The sequence below is a fragment of the Pristis pectinata genome, chromosome 8 (genome assembly GCF_009764475.1).
Source record: "Pristis pectinata isolate sPriPec2 chromosome 8, sPriPec2.1.pri, whole genome shotgun sequence".
Lineage (NCBI taxonomy): Eukaryota > Metazoa > Chordata > Chondrichthyes > Rhinopristiformes > Pristidae > Pristis > Pristis pectinata.
Window position 1 is genome coordinate 18,343,446 of NC_067412.1, and position 17,484 is coordinate 18,360,929.

The 17,484-nt window shown below is 41.2% G+C and overlaps 1 protein-coding gene across 2 annotated transcripts in view; it reads right to left on the bottom strand.

Moving 5' to 3' along the window:
• myh11b (myosin, heavy chain 11b, smooth muscle) overlaps nt 1–17,484 on the bottom strand; it is a 125,076-nt gene that overhangs the window by 17,038 nt on the left and 90,554 nt on the right. For both annotated transcript variants that reach the window (XM_052022574.1, XM_052022575.1), the window contains exons 24-32: nt 16,755–16,878; nt 13,409–13,580; nt 12,121–12,333; nt 6,708–6,852; nt 3,488–3,694; nt 2,342–2,446; nt 1,839–1,991; nt 1,083–1,331; nt 455–667 (exon numbers count right to left, since the gene is read on the bottom strand). In XM_052022574.1, the coding sequence (XP_051878534.1) occupies nt 455–667; nt 1,083–1,331; nt 1,839–1,991; nt 2,342–2,446; nt 3,488–3,694; nt 6,708–6,852; nt 12,121–12,333; nt 13,409–13,580; nt 16,755–16,878 (1,581 nt within the window). The remainder of the gene's footprint in view (nt 1–454; nt 668–1,082; nt 1,332–1,838; nt 1,992–2,341; nt 2,447–3,487; nt 3,695–6,707; nt 6,853–12,120; nt 12,334–13,408; nt 13,581–16,754; nt 16,879–17,484) is intronic.

Here is a 17,484-nt window from a genome sequence, read left to right on the forward strand (position 1 = left end):
AACATACTGAAGAAGAAACATTTTCTTTGTATTAATAGTCTGGTAAGATTTGTGAAAAATGCACAAGTGCCTATTCAGATTACTTTAAAGGTCCAACTATTGTTCCTGCCTCACTTCTGCACCTCCCATTGTTCTATAACCCTGGTCTCATAGTTCTGGTCTCATAATCATCCCCAAATTGAAAGGACCGATACTAACAGCTGAGCCTTCAGCTGATCAGGCCCTTAGCTCTGGAATTCCCTCCTTAAATCTCTCCACCTCTCTTTCCCCCTTTAAGATGGTACTTTAACACTTCTTCCTTGACAAAGTTTTTAATCATCTGCTCTATTATCTCCTTTTGTAGCTGTATGAAATTTTATTTATTGATGCTCCTGTGAAATACCCTGGGGCATGTTGCTACATTCAAAGGTGATCTACAAACATGCATGATTGTTATTGATTATACTGCACTTACATTCTTTCCTACATCATCTTTGGAGCTCACAATATCTTCCATCTCAGCTCGCAGTTGCTTATTGAGCCTCTCCAGATCTTCCTTGGACGACAAAGCCTCATCCAAAGCACGTGTCAATGCCAAGGCCTTTGTCTCCTTTTCTCGAGCATCAGCTTCTGCCCTATCCCTTTCATCTGCAAATTTAGCAGAGATATTCTTCTCTTCTGCCAACATCTGAAAGAAGGAAAATAGCATATAAGATAAACAAAGATCTTTATTAGTCACATGTACATCAAAACATACAGTGAAATGCATCTTTGCGTGGAATGTTCTGGGGGCAGCCCGCAAGTGTAGCCACGCATCTGGTGCCAACATGTCTTAACTGCAAATAATTATTTTAAATCAATTTTACATGTTAATTTTACAGTATTTTACATGCAGAATAATGAAATTAAATACTAAAAAATAACAAAAGTGATTGTATTCTAAATCCATTAAAAGAATAACATTGGAAAATTTGTTTAGTGAACTGGTGTCATTGTAGTTTTATTCAATAAAGCTACTATGTAGGAAGGGTTTATCAAGTTTGTAAAAACTCTGTATCTTGAATTGGAAAATGGGAATGGTTTGTTCTGCAGAGATGTTTGACCTGATCAAATTTCTTTTGTTTCTTCTCCAGATTGGAAACTAGTTGTCTCTGGTTGTCTAGGTCCACCAGAAGGTCATCGAGCTCTTGCTGTAGCCTGTTCTTTGTTTTCTCCAGTTTGTCATAAGCTGCTGCCTTTTCTTCAAAGTTCTGGGTAATTGCTTCAATTTCCCTCTGAAGTTTCTTCTTTCCTTCCTCAAGACCCTCCAACGTAGTAGCATCATCATTTAATTTCTTCTTGGCATCTGACAGCTATAAGAAAATGAATGCTTGTGTTAAGTATAAAACACTTTGGAATATGTTGAACATTTCATAATGTCAGTTATTTCTGAAGTACAGCCATATCAATATGCAGACAAATATGGTAACCATTCTGTACACAACAGCATCCCACAAGCTGAAAAATAGCAAAAATGAATTCAAAGTGTGTTAAAAGAACAGTGGGTGTTAGCTGATGGAAGAATGCTAACACTGGTGCAGTATGTAGAAAGTTGTTCAACGTGTCATCTCAAGTTTTATCTTTAAGGCTAAGGAGACTATTTGGGGCTGTGAGTGAAAATTAAGTGTTCTTTCATTACTATTCCAATAAATGTCTATAATTTCAGTTGATGTATCTAAGGATGGCAAGTTTCTATTTCAGGATAAAAATCTGCATAGAAACGAAAAATTGTGTTGTTTAGCTTGCAGGTAGTACATAGAAGTTTCTGGCTCTAAGATCTTGTAGACTGGTACAAATGAAACTGACAAAGGTTTGTGTACCTGCACTGTCAAGGTGGATATCTGGCGCTCCAGGTTTCTCTTGGCTTCTCCCTCTTCATCCAACTGCTCTTGGAGGTTGTTCTTATCATCCTCTAACTGGCGCAAACGGGTGGACAAATTCAGCTTTTGCCGAGTCTCTTCCTGGAGTAGTTCCTGCAGAACAACAGAGAAAGTACTTCTTGATAAAGCCGAGAGTATAACCACTAAATCCTATTCTTTATTCAATGTGCTTGGTTATTAAACAGAACATCCAGGAGTTCCAAGAATTTACTTCTGAAATTATAAACTTCATAAAATGTTAAACTTATGGGGATTTTTTTTAACTAAAGCATCCATGTAGTTGAAAGAAGAAAAAACTTTTACAATTACATTCTCAGTAATCTGGTTTACGTTCTATTTTTAAAAAGATATTGATGAAGAAATATTTTTATTTGATCTACATACTGATTTTTATTATTTTTGTTATAGGCTTGCAAGTCAGATAATGTAAACGCCTTAGTTACCTGTGTGTCCTGAAGCTGGGAACTGATACTCGACACGTCCTTTGCAAGTTTAATTGATTTACCTTCAGCTTCATTAAGTATGGCTGTAACATTGTCAAGCTCACCCTATTGGAAAGAGAAGGTTAAAGTATGTCATTAGTCATGTCATTCATTTTTGCTTGTCATTCAATTTTCTTCTCTCCTATTCCCAAAGGATTTGATTCACACTGAGTACAGATGCATTAGAACTGGTGGCTTGCAAATATCTTACTCAGATTTGCAACTAGACAATAGTGATGACAACCAATTATCACACACTCAACAATTAAACCCACTCGTTTCAACTGACTCAGGAGGGAATGGACATCCCTCAGTCGAACCTGAAAAGGACAAGGTGCACCATCAAATGCATTGGTGGAAGATTTAAAAGCTCTCCAAAACAGGTTTGTGACAAAGTTCAATGTTTGTCATGTTGCATCTTAATGCTTGGAATACGTTTGAAGGTAATCTAACTGAAATATGTCGGATTTCTGAATGAGCTGCCACATAGTTAGATAATTTACTTTTGGCTTAACTTTTTGACTTTGTTCGAATGTTTTGATGGTCCTAAGCCACACAACAAATAAAGAAGCAATGCATCAAGTCCAAGTAGGTGCAAGCAGGGAGGGTGCACAATGACCAAAGCTAATGCTGCCCTGTCGTGCCATCTATGGAAAAGACTTTCCATCAGGTCAATGAGTAATGACCAAGAATAGAAAGCCTATCAGATTGTTTTTTTCCTTTTCTTATTTAGGTATGCAAGTGAATTGTGACTTTCAACTGGTAATGGGGTAACTTAATACAACAAAGCATTGAAAACTAAGCAACCTAACCCAGCGAGGTATTGAACTTCATCTCTGTGGCTTGGTAGCACACTAAACATGTTGAGCTTTCTGGGAAACACAGACTTCTTTTTGAAGTCTATTGACAAAATAAAACGTTGTTCTGTGAATACCATATGTGGTAGAAGAATTCTCCTTGGCAATAATTTACATTTCTGGCTAACTTGCATGCTTTGACAGGGGTTAAAGTCCATTGTAATGAGTTTTATTAAAAAAAATTACGATCACAAAACACTTTAACAAATACACATATATGTTCAGTCCACGTTAGAAGGTTCATGCTGACCTGTAACTTGTGCACTCTGTCGTTGAGCTCAGTCCGAGCACGTTCTCCATCAGACACTTTAACCTGGAACTCCTGCACTTGGCTCTCCAGCTTTTTCTTTTTGTGCTCCAGTTCGGCTTTGGCTGTGGACAACATCCTGACCTCATTTGAGAGCTCATTATTCTCCTTCTCCAGGGTCTGTTTGTTTTTGTCAAGGTTAGCCTTAGCCTGCGGAATGGATTTGTTTAAAAGTATAAATAGTTAAAAACACAGAACAACAGAAATAGGTACAGTATAGGCCATTTGGTCCCGCAAGCCTGATCAACATCCAATCCAATCATGGCTGATCATCCATCTTGATATTCCTCCTTTCTCTACGTATCCCTTGGTGATTTTTATTTTTAGAAATCTATCTGTTTCTCTAATATTATTCAGAGACCTGGTCTCCACAACCCTCTGGTAGAGCTTTGCGCAGGTTCACCACACTCTGCATGAGGAAATTTCTCCTCATCTCAGTCCTAAATGTGTTGCCCTGTATCTTGAGACTGTGACCTCTCTGGTGCTTGACAACCACCACCAACTCCCCCAACAACCACCCCCCCCCCCCCCCCCCCCACCCAGCCTGGAGAGACATTTTCCTGCATTCAGCCTATCAAGCCCTGTTGGAATTTTGTATGTTTCAACTGGGTCTCGTCTCATTCTTCCAAACACTTGTGTATTCAGGCCTAGTTAACTCAATCAATCCTCATGTGATAGTCCTTCCATCCCTAAACTGGTGATCCCAGGAATCAGTCTGGTGAACCCTTATTGCAGTCTCTATAACAAGTATATCCTTTCTTGGGTACAGAGCTCAAAGCTGCACACAGTATTCCAGGTGTGACCTCACCAACGTCCTGCATACTTGTAAGAAGATATCCTTGCTCCTCTACTCAAAACCCCTTGTGATGAAGGACAACATACAATTTGTGTTCTTGATTGCTTGCTTCACCTGCATGTTTGCTTTCAGTGGCGCATATACAAGGACAACCATATCCTTTTGTACATCAACATTTTGGCACAGTAATGCAGCTAGTAAAACTGCTGGCTCACAGCCCCAGTCACCTATGTTCAATTCTGACCTCCGGAGCTGTGTGTGTGGAATTTGCATGTTCTTCCCATGGGTTTCTTCCAGCTGCTCTGATTTCTTCCCACATTCCTAAGATGTGTGGGTTGTTAGGTTACTGTAAGTTGCCCTGAGTGTGCAGGTGAGTGGTGGAATCTGCGGCGAGTTGATGGGAGTTTGGAGAGAATGCGCACCAGTGCGTTTACTTTCTTAGGAGGCTAAAGAAATTTGGCAGGTCCTCTTTGACTCTCACCAATTTTTAATCAATGTACCATAGAAAGCATCCTATCAGGATGCATCATGACTTGGTATGGCGACTGCTCTGCCCAGGACTGCAAGAAACTGCAGAGAGTTGTGGACACAGCCCAGCACATTACGGAAACCAATTTCATCTCCATGGACTCTGTCTACACTCCTCGCTGCCTCAGTAAAGCAGCCAGCATAATCAAAGGCCCCACCCACCCTGGACATTCTTTCTCCCCCTTCCATCGGGCAGAAGATACAAAAACCTCAAAGCACATACTAGCAGGCTCAAGGACAGCTTCTATCCCGACTATTGAATGGTTCCCTAATACAATAAGGTGGACTCTTGACTTCACAATCTACCCTGTTATGGCCTTGCACCTTATTGTCTGCCTGCAATGCACCTTCTCTGTAACTGTAACACTTTATACTGCATTCTGTAATTGTTTTCCCTTGTACTACCTCAATGCACTCTTATAATGAAATGATTTATATGGAGGGCATGCAAAACAAAGCTTTCACTGTACCTCGGTACATGTGACAATTACAAACCAATTTACCAATTTAAAAAGGGGTTCATCTAGTTTTCTCCTTGACACAGAGGTTTAAAAAAAAAATCCACACATGCTCCAGGAAGTCATCCTCCATAGTATTATTGCTGATTTGATTTGATCAGTCTATGTGTAGATTAAAGTCACACATGTTTACTGTAGTGCCCTTATTAGATGCATCTCGAATATTCTGCTTGATGTGATCTTCAATATTACCATGCCTTTCAGAGGCCCTTAGACAACACCTACCAATGTTTTGTGTTTCATGGTTCTAGGTTCTATCCAGTGTGGTTGTACATCTGATTTTGTAGCCAATATCGTTTCTCACTATTGTTCTGATTTCATTCGTTACTAATAACACCAGCCCATCTTCTTTTCCTTTTCGCCTGTCCTTCCTAAGTATTGAACATCTTTGGATATTCATCTCCCTACCTCCTTCATCCTCCAAACGCATCTCCATAACAGCGATTATATCATTTCCCTCTATATCTATTTGGGCCATTAATTTATCTACCTTGTTATGAATGTTTTGTGCATACTGCACATTTATATTTGCCTTTTTAACAATGTTAGAAATCTTAGTCTTTTTTGTACCATGGCCCGATTTGTCTTATTACCATTTTTTCTTATCTGGACCCTTTTAGTGCTCTTTGTTTGTATGCTCTGCTCTTTTGTGCCATTTTCGTTATTTTTATAAGATACAAGATATCTTTATTAGTCACATGCACATCGAAACGCACAGTGAAATGCATCTTAGCGTAGAGTGTTCTGGGGCAGACTGCAAGTGTCACCACTCCTCTGGCACCAACGTAGCACGTCCACAGCTTCCTAACCCGTATGTCCTTGGAATGTGGGAGGAAATCAGAGCACCCAGAGGAAACCCATGCAGTCATGGGGAGAATGTACGAACTCCTTACAGACAGCGGCTGGAATTGAACCCAGGTCGCTGGCACTGTCATAGCGTTACGCTAACCCCTACTCTACCGTGCCTGCCTTAATTCTTAACCCAATCACTTTCGTGGAGGCACAAGAGACTGCAGATACTGGAAATCTGGAGCAACGCACGGAGGAGCTGGAGGCCTGACCCGCTGAGTTCCTCCAGCTCCTTCGTGTGTTGCTGCAATCACTTTTGTGCACAAGTTGTCCGTTCTCTTTAGCATTCTAGATTCTATTTTACGCAACAATCTTTGAAATACAAGACATTTCTTGTCTTGGTTTCTTTCTAGTAGAAAACACCACCCATGTTTTTGCCATTGGCATTCAGGATGCTAACTGTTTGAATATCTTGTACGCCATAGTGTTTAAACTTGGCATTGTTGATTATTACCTTACATTTTTCACATACCCGTTTTACTTGCTCCAGCTGTTCTGTTATTTCTTCTATTGCTTGACCATGTTTCTGTCGCATTTCATGAATTTGAGCCTCATGTGTTCTCGTCTCTTCCTCCAAAGCTCGTTTCATCTCTGAGACTTCATGTTCTCTCTTAGCTCTGTGTATTATAAAAAGGAAAGAAATGTGTGATATCCAGAGTCCAGGGGCAGCATGTTCCTGCTAGGGTGAAGGGCAAGGCTGGTAAGTTTAGGGAAGTCTGGTTGGTGAGAGATATTGAGGCTCCAGTCAGGAAAAAGGAGGCAGCGCACGTTAGGTTTAGGCAACAGGGAACAAGTGAATCCCTCTATGACAATAAGTTTAGGAGTACACTTAAGAGGGAAATCAGGAGGGCAAAAAGAGGATATGAGATGGATCTGGCAGGCAGGGTTCAGAAAAATCCCAAGAGATTTTATAGGTATATTAAGAGTAAAAGGGTGGCTCGGGAGAGAATAGGTCCCCTTAAAGATCTGCATGGCTGTCTATGTGTAGAGCCACAGGAAGTGGGTGAGAATTTTAATGAGTATTTCTCATCAGTTTTTACTGTGGAGAAATTGATGGATGCTAAAGAAATGAGGGAAATGAGTGATGATGTCTTGGGCTACATACAAATTAGCAGCGAGGAGGTATTGGCAGCCTTAAAGTGCATTAAGGTGGATGAATCCCCAAGGCTTGACCAAATGTATCCTCAGACCTCGTGGGAAGCCAGAGAAGAAATTGCGGAGGCCCTTGCAGAGGTATTTGCTTCATCTTTAGCTACAGGTGAAGTTACAGAGGACTGGAGAGTGACTAATGTTGTACCATTATTTAAAAAGGCAGAAAACACAAGCCAGGGAACTACAGTGTGGATAAGATACTGGAGGGGATTTTGAGGGGCAGGATTCATCAACATTTGGATAGGCAAGGTATAATTAGGGATAGTCAGCATGGCTTTGTACGTGGGAAATCATGTCTGACAAATCTTTCAGCGTTTTTTTTGAAGAGGTACCCAAGAGGATAGATGAGGGTAGGATAGTGGACGTTGTCTACATGGACTTTAGCAAGGCCTTCGACGAGGTCCTGCATTGCAAGCTAGTCTGGAAGGTTAGATTGCATGGGATCCAGGAGAGAAAGCTTATTGGATTCATAATTGGCTTAGTGGTAGGAACCAGAGAGTGATGGTCGAAGGTCGTTTCTTGGATTGGAAGCCTATGACTAGTGGTGTGCCACAGGGGTTGGGGCTCTGACCTTTGTTGTTCGTTATTTATATAAGAGATTTGGATGTGAACGTACAATCCATGGTTAGTAAGTTTGCGGATGATACCAAAACAGGTGGTATTGTAGACTGTGAAGAAGGTTATCAAAATTTACAGGGGGCTATTGATCAGCTGGGTAAGTGGGCCAAGGATTGGCAAATGGCTTTCAATTCAGATGTGTGAAGTGTTGCATTTTGGGAAGTCAACCAGGGTGGGACTTATACAGTGAAAGGTCGGGCTCTGGGAAGTGTTGTGGAACAGAGGGACCTAGGAGTGCGTACAAAGTTTACTGAAAGCAGCATCACAGGTAGACAGGATGGCGGAGAAGGCATTTGGCATTCTGGTCTTCATTAGTCAGGGCATTGAGTACAGGAGTTGGGACTTTATGTTGCAGTTGTACAAGACATTGGTGAGACAGTACTTGGAGTATTATGTACAGTTTTGGTCACACTGTTACAGGGCCAGAGTTATAGGGAGAGGTTGGGCAGGTTTGGACTTTATTTCTTGGAATATAGGAGATTGAGGGTTGACATTATAGAGGGTGTGTAAAAATCATGTGGGGTGTTGTAGTATGAGAGCACATGGCTGTTCTATGACCGTGACAACACTGACCCCTCTGATCGGAGGACAGCATTGCTCATCGGATCAGAAGTGACAACCACTGTCAAACAAGGGTTTGGCTCCACCCACCCATCAGGTGTAAGCATAGGGATTGGCCTTGAAGAGCACCTTTGTTCCTGGGCCTGCCTGACCATTGGCCTTGGTAAACACCTTTGTCCTTGACCCCCAAACCATTGGCCAGTCTAAAGTACCTGGCCTGGCTCCACCCAGGCCCTCCAGCACCTATAAAGAGTGCTGCATATTCCTGGCTTTCTCTCCTTTGACTGCCCCAGGAATAGTGAGACAACACTGCAGAGACCACTGGTAAGAGTGTGCACCACCACGTAGTTTGGGAGCATTTTAGTCAGCCTCCAGGGAGTGTTAGGGCCAATGCTTGTTTGGGTCAAGGTGTTCAGGCATTGGAGTGTTTATCCCTTGATAAGCTGTACCTTGTTTATTGTGTGTGTATGTGTGTGTGTGTGTGTATCTCATCCTCGTTGCGATTCCCCCCCTCACATTTGCAGTCCCCTGTGTGTGTGTGTGTGTGTGTGTGTGTGTGTGTGTGTGTGAGAGAGTGTGTGTGCACGCGTGTGTGAGTGTGCATTCGTTCCCACTCATTCTGTTCCTGCGTCTGCCTTTGGCGATTAAACTATTTTTAAGATCCAAAGCCTGTGTCCAGAGTCCTCCGTCTTTAAATCCCAAAAGAATCTTTTCACACAACAGGTGTAGATAGGGGGAAATGCATACAGTCTTTCTCCTAGGGAAGGGAGCTAAAAACTAGAGGGTATAGGTTTAAGGTGAGAGGTGAAAGATTGAAAAGCGACCTGAGAAGCAACTTCTTCATGCAGAGGGTGGTGTGTATATGGAATGAGCTGCCAGTGGAAGTGGTTGAGGCAGGTACAATAACAACATTTAAAAGATATTTGGGTAAGTACATAGATAGGAAGGGTTTAGATGGATATGGGCTAAATGCAGGCAAATGGGACTAGCTTGGATGAGTTATGCTGAAGGGCCGGTTTCCATGCTGTATTACTCTATGACTCTAAGTTATGGTCCGGATTTTCTCATCTAAGTTAAAATGACCTTTCCGATAAGTTTTTTTTTCCATTTTGTCATACAGATTTATGACAAAATATTGCATTTGAAATGCATTTTTGCTTTAAGTTTACAGGCTTATGCCTAAACAAGGGAGATTACAATGGCCTGAGGGAGGAATTGGCTAGCGTAGACTGGGAACACAGGTTACGTGGTGGGATGGTTGAGGAATAGTGGAAGACTTCCAAAGAGATTTTTCACGGTGCTCAACAGAAGTATATTCCAGTTAAAAGCAAGGACAGTAAAGGTGAGGAGAGCCAGCCTTGGATAACTAAGGAGATAAAAAAAGGCATCAGGCTAAAAGCTCATGCATACAAAGTCGCCAAGAGTAGTGGGAAACTGGAAGATTGGGAAAACTTTAAAAAACAACAAAGAACCACTAAGCAAGCAATAAAGAAAGGGAAGATAGATTATGAAAGTAAATTAGCACAAAACATAAAAAGAGATAGTAAAAGTTTTTTATAATTATATAAAGCAGAAAAGGGAGACTAGAGTGAATGTAGGTCTCTTGGAAGGTGAGAAGGGGGAGTTAATATTGGGTAAGGTGGAAATGGCCGAGGCCTTGAACGACTATTTTGTGTTGGTCTTCACAGTGGATGGCATGTCTAATATGCTAAATAGAGATTCTATGGATGCAATGGGAGGTGAGGACCTCGATACAATCGCTATTACAAAAGAGGTAGTGATGAGCAAACTAGTGGGCTGAATGGTAGACAAGTCCCCTGGTCCTGATGGGGTGCATCCTAGGGTACTGGAAGAAATGGCGGAGGTTATAGTAGACACACTTGTGATAATTTACCAAAATTCTCTGGACTCTGGGCAGGTCCTGGCGGATTAGAAGATAGCAAATGTCACGCCACTGTTTAAAAAAGGATGTAGGCAGAAGGCAGGTAACTATAGGCCAGTTAGCTTAACGTCTGTAGTCAGGAGGATGCTTGAAGCTATCATTAAGGAAGAAATAGTGAGACATCTGGATAGGAATGGTTCCATCAGGCAGACGCAGCATGGATTCAGGAAGGGCAAATCCTGTCTGACAAACTTATTGGAGTTCTTTGAGGATAAAGTGAGCGCAGTGGATAGAGGGGAACAGGTGGATGTTGTATACTTGGATTTCCAGAAGGCGTTTGATAAGGCGCCGCATAAAAGATTTATTAGTAAGATAAAGATGCATGGAGTTGGGGGTAACGTATTAGCATTGATAGAGAATTGGTTAACCAATAGAAGGCAGGGAGTTGGGATAAGTGGGTGTTTCTCTGGTTGGCAATCAATGGGGAGCAGGGTGCCGCAGGGGTCGGTGCTAGGCCCGCAACTGTTCACGATATACATTAACAATTTGGAAGAGGGAAGAAGGGACCGAGTGTAGCGTATCTAAGTTTGACGACACTAAATTGACTGGAAAAGCAAATTGTGCAGAGGATGTGGAGAGCCTGCAGAGAGAGATAGATAGGTTAAGTGAGTGGCTAAGAGTCTGGCAGATGAAGTACAATGTTGGTAAATGCGAGGTTATCCACTTTGGAAGGAAAAATAGAGGATCAGATTATTATTTAAATGGTGAAAGATTGCAGCATGCTGTTGTGCAGAGGGATTTGGGAGAGCTTGTGCATGAATTGCAAAAGGTTGGTTTGCAGGTGCAACAGGTTATCAAGAAGGTAAATGGAATGCTGGCCTTCATTGCTAGAGGGATTGAGTTTAAGAGCAGGGAGATTATGCTGCAACTGTACAGGGTACTGGCGAGGGTGCACCTGGAGTACTGTGTGCAGTTCTGGTCTCCTTACTTGAGGAAAGATATACTGGCTTTTGAGGCAGTGCAGAGGAGGTTCACCAGGTTGATTCTGGAGATGACGGGTTTAGCCTATGAGGAGAGATTGAGTCATCTGGGACTATACTCGCTGGAATTCAGAAGAATGAGAGGGGATATTATAGAAACACACAAAATTATGAAAGGGATAGATAAGATAGAGGCAGGAAGGTTGTTTCCTCTGGTAGGTGAGACTAGAACAAGGAGGCATAGCCTCAAGATTCAGGAGAGTAGATTTAGGACAGGGATGGGGAGAAACTGCTTTTCCCAGAGAGTATATAATCTGTGGAATTCTCTGCCCAGGGAAGCGGTGGAGGCTACCTCATTAGATATATTTAAGACACAGTTCGATAGATTTTAGCATAGTATGGGAATTAAGGGTTATGGGGAAAAGGCAGGTAGGTGGATCTGAGTCCACGGCCAGATCAGCCATGATCTTATTGAATGATGGAGCAGGCTCGACGGGCCAGATGTCCTAATCCTGCTCCTATTTCTTATGTTCTTAAGCTTCTAAATGTTCTTTACATGTTTAAAGGTCTAAAGATTGTGCAGAATATCTTTCTACCATTTGATATTCTGATATTCAGCTCATTATCCTATTGTTTTGATAAATATTTAAACATTTTTTTTGTATTGTCATTACAAAAAAGTATTGAAGTACCTCAACTCTTGTTGTGTAGCTGTAGTATCTAAAGTATCTTCAAGTTCTGTCTTTAGGGCTTCCAACTCTTCACCCAGATCTCTCTTTTGTTTCTCCACCTTGTTCCGAGCTGACCTCTCCGAGTCTAGATCCTCTTGAAGATCTGATATAAAGGCTTCCAACTCACGGATTTTCTTCAGAGCATTATTCTTTAGTGCAGTTTCTTCATCAAGCCTAGTTGAACACAATTCAGTCAATCCACAGGAACTATTATCACAGTATATTGAACATGGGATAAAGATTGCAAAGGAAAGGCCAAAACTTCTGTCTGACTGCAAGTCCATATATCATGTATCCGACCCTGGTGGTGGTGTCATTATTCACCCTGAATAACATCTGGAGAAAGAGAATGTGGTGTATCTGGTATGTTTGAGTTTTCAAAATGCATTTGATGAAGTGTTACTCAAATGCTACTCAATCACTGGCAAGATTGAGACCTGTGGTATTAAAGGTAAAGTGGGACCGTGCAGATAGCTGAATGGAACAGAAGGAATGGTATGAGCAAAGTAAGGATAAGGCTACTGGTGTTCCCCAGGTATTTCTGATGTAACCTTTAGGGCAAATAGACGAATAGGATTCCGAATTTGATATACATAGGCAATGACCCAAAGACAAAGAGGTCTTGTTGAATCTGTACAAGACAGAGTTCAGACCACAAATGAATTTCATGATGTTTTGGGAACACTTTAGAGTAAGTCTATTTGGGTCATGGAATAGTTATCGTGTAGATTTATTGGGATGACATCAGATAACTCTGATGTGGAGCTGATATTGACACAGTGTTACTGAAACAAATCAAGCTATGCTGGAATTTCTAATGCTGCCAGGTTACTGTCTCGTATCATTTCAAACTCATCACATAGTGCAGTTCAAAACTGCTGAAAACTTAGTTTATAATATCTTTGAAGTAGATTAACCTTCTAAGACCAGGTGATCTCTACTGCAGTTTGACTTATGATTAGAATGTAATGAATTTAATCGTTTAATTCATGGTTGAGCATAGCTTAGATAAAGGAAATAACATTCAATTTTCAATCGAAGGCAACTCGATTCATACTGTGAAATAATAGTATAAAAGACAATAGATTGTGCTATCTAATTACTAGTGAATACTGATCACCAATTGGATCACATTTTCAACTGCCCAATAAAAGGAGCCAATTGCCTATATGTTTTTTTGCAAAGAGGATTCAGATGTTTATGGTGAAATAAAATGGAACAACTAGTTGGAATTTTGTCCTTTTTCTACCTGTTCATTGCAGCCTGTAATTCCTCTTCTTTCTTTGCCAGCTGCATCTTCAGTTCTGCAATCTGCTGCTGAAGTTCTGCCAGCTGCTCATGCAGATCTGATCCTTCTCCCTCTAACTTCCTCTTCAGCTTCTCCAACTCCTGTCTGGTCTTCTCTTCCTTCTTCAGCCGCACTGTAATATTGCAGAGATCTCATTATAGTCTCATGAGTACTAACAGGTTTCAAATAGTTTAATATTAAAGCTGCAGTGCAACCCGAGTAATTTTCAATGCAAAAGGGCATCATATATGGAGAGAAGATTATGAAAATACTGCATTTATTTGTAACAAGTAAGGGCACTTCATGGTTTTGAAATGATCTATTGAAAATGATGCTGGAATTATCTGGAAAATAAACCTTTAGTCATGTCAGAATGCTTTTATAAATCTTTAATGAGTTTATGTCATAGAAAAGCATTAAATCAACCACTGGGGGGCACAGACCATGGTGCTGGTTAAGTTAGCAAGTGAAGTCCACATGTGCTCTGGGGTCAGGGCACTCTGAAGAATAGCTTCCCAATGGGGTGGTCCTCTGTTTTGCTTGAACTCCAAATTAAAACAGCGCAATATTTTATCTGGCAGTATGTGGATTTCTTGGGGCTAAAATGTGGTTGAGATGATTATAAAATTAGTATACTTTAATATTGATTTTAATATTATGCCTTGTAGAAGCAGTCAAATTTGGAAGTAATTGACTTCTGAGATTGCACAAAATAAGTTCTACAAGGTAAATACAGAAGCAATTTACAACAAAAGCTATATTACACTTAAAATACTTGTGCTTTAGGGTATTCTGAAGTTGTGAAAGGTACAATGTAAATGTTAGTGTCTTTGTTGACTTTCTAATTGCTGTGGTAGGATATTGTAGGACAAAGAAGCATAATCTTAGAATTAAACAATTTAAAGGCTTGAGTTAGATACCATTTCCCACACAACGTTTAATAGAAGTCTCGATTCCTTTCTTCCAACATTGCATTAGATACTAAATCAATCAACATTTTGGATACTGACATGGATTGATTTTTGCTGAAAAAGCATGAAATGAAGGCGGGTAATTGGAGTTCTGGTGCAGATCAGTGAAGTTTAAATTAAATGCTGAAATAGATTTGAGGAGCAGAATGCCTCCTCCAATTCTCATCTTTCTGCTTCTTAGACATTCTCTCATGGCTGAGGCTGATGGCATCAACTCCAGTCTCGTGCATACTTAAGTGGCTGATGAGACCTGAAGACACTGCCAAAGATGGGAAGGGAGTTGCTGGATGGGTGAGTAATTTGAAAGTACTGCATTCCTTCTGTTGTTAAGCTGGTCTTCTGTGTGTTCCGGATGGATGGCCTCAAAGTTCTCAATGCTTGTTGTTACGGACTCAGTGAATGTTCCTTTAAGATAGAGAGTGTGTGTGTATGTGTGTGTGGGGCGTGCTTACGTCAATAGAAGATAAAGGGCATAATGACATTGTTGAAGAAGTCAGAAGAAGAGAAGAGAGAGAGAAGGGAGAGAGACACCAGCCTGCTAGTTTTCTCTATCGATGGATGAGAAACAATAACTGTGTCTGCCACTGAAATCCATGTATGGAAGTTGGAAGTAATCCAGTGGAGTTCACTTTGTTGCTGACCTGTAGAAGGAAACAGGTATTTGTGTGTGGACGACCACGATTCGGATGCTTTTCGGGTTGAGGAAGTCACTACCGAGTAAACACTGGAGTGTCGTTTGGGTTCCATCGTGGAACATTTGGATTTCGTATTTACTCTCTCTCTGTTTTTCTACATCTACATCTTATCTTCTGACAACGGTGGTTGTTGAAGAAGCCCTTGCTCATGTTTCACCTTATGGCTTGCGGAACTGAACTTTAAGAACCATTTCTGAAGTGGGAGTTTTGGACTTTGCCACACACACACACGAAGAGTTTAGTTTTGGGGTTAACGTTCAAGGTTTAACATTTTTGAATTCTAACATACTAACATTTTTACTTTTATTTTACGTATTATCATAAGTAGTGATTAATAAAATAGTTTTTAACACTGAATCATGCTCAGTGTGTTTCTTTTGTTGCTAGTTCGTGACATTGTTCTCTAGTTTGAACATATCTGGGCCAGGTTGGATCATGAGAGGATATTTGCCCTGGTGGGGTATATAGAATTGGAGGACATAGTTTCAGAATTGGGGTTTGCTCATTTAGATTGAAGATGAGGAGGAATTTTTTTCTCTCTCAGATGGTTGTGAATCTCTGGAATTCTCCACCCCAGAGCTGGAATCATTGAATGTACTGAAGGCAGAAAAAACAGAACGCTGGAAGAACTCAGTGGGTCAAGCAGCATCAGTGGAGGCAAAAGGTATATTCAACGATTTGGGTTGAGACCCCGCAACAGGACCTGACGAAAAGTCGACTTACACCTTTTGCCTCCACAGATGCTGCCTGATCCACTGAATTCCCCAGCGTTGTTTTTTTATTCCAGATTCCAACATCTGCAGTCTCTTTTGTCTTCGTATTCAAGACAGATTTTGATAGACATTTAAAACTATAAGGGAGTCAGGAGGTATGGGGAGAGAGAGAGAGCAGGAAAGTGGTGTTGAGGCTAAGATTGGATCAGATGCTCGCGTTGAGTGGCGGAGCAGGCTCAACGGGTGTATTGGTCTATTCCTGTTATGGTTCTGATGTTCTCACATTCAGTGGGAATGATGCACTTTCCCAGAGGCTTTGAGGAGATCCTTGAATCATCTCCTCTCTTCATCTGATCATCTCTTGCTGTGATGGAACTCAGTCTGGTTCAGTAGTCTGATGTTGGATTTAACTAGGAGATGTCAGCCTGGGAGAGGACACTGATATTGGTGCACTTATCCTCTCTGTGGATTTGGAGGATTTTCCACAGAGGTGCTTTGAGGTGCCCGTCGTAAGGTTAGCCGAGGACTCAGAAACGTATAGGATCTCTGCTGCCCAGTTAGACCATGGGGTTTGTCTTGGGGCTTGGGATCGATTTCTCAAATACTCTTTTCTTCAGATGGCCAAAGGCTAACCTTTGCACTGAAATTAAATGATGAATTTCATCAAGGATGCATGCCTTAATTGAGGGATGGGAAGCAATCCTTATTTGGCAAGGTCTTGTCTTGGACCTTTACTTTTTGGGGGCAACGTTGTACAGCCGGCCCAGGTTGGTAGGAAACCTTTGTTATGTGAATGTTAAGAGTTAAAGGCACATTCTCTCATATGCTTTAGTGAACAATTGTTGCTATACACCAGCAGCATTTTACTGCTATGAATAATACCTTGTAGTAAATGACCAGCTACTATAAGCAAGACAACACCTTTTACCTTCTAGTTCCGAAATCATCGATTCATGTTTATTTTTCAGTTTTGTCAGGTTCTTTGCTTTCTCTTCCTCTTCTGCAAGATTGGTGGTAAAGTCAGCTATCCTCTCATCTAGGAGTTTCTTTTCCTATTATTGGCACAAAATAGTGATTTTGTTATATCCAAGCTGATTCTACCTTCCCCACATGGGTAGGGAAGGTTTTCTCAAGGTTTGCTGATTCACAGAATGTTAGTGTTCCCACGAAGAGAACAAGCAGTGGCACATCATGTTTGTGTCAGTGAATTCTCTGCACTTGAACCTCCCGGTTTAATCCTGAACTTTTGCTGGCTCCCCTTTGGTCTCTAAGCATCAACTGAAGAAGTGCAGAATAAATGGACACTTCATGAGAGAAGAGAAACAAAATCAAGTTCTGTAATCCACATCCAATCACCCCCCCCCCCCACCCCCCAACCCCCCATCAATGCTAAGTGCACCTAACGTCAATACCATACACTGCTTCAGTCAGGTCCAGCTTATTGAAATCAGTAACCCAGCTTGTCCTGAGGAGAACTAAAGAGATCCAATGCAACACTGATTTTACTTTGGCTGGATTTTATGCTCTGTTGACTTCAAAAGGAAACATCAGGTGAAGTATAAATTCAGTATTACACTCCATCCCAGTTACAATGACATTGGCTCCTTTGTGGCTGGACAAGCTCAGAGGTGCTAGCTTAATACCCAAGAACGCTGAAA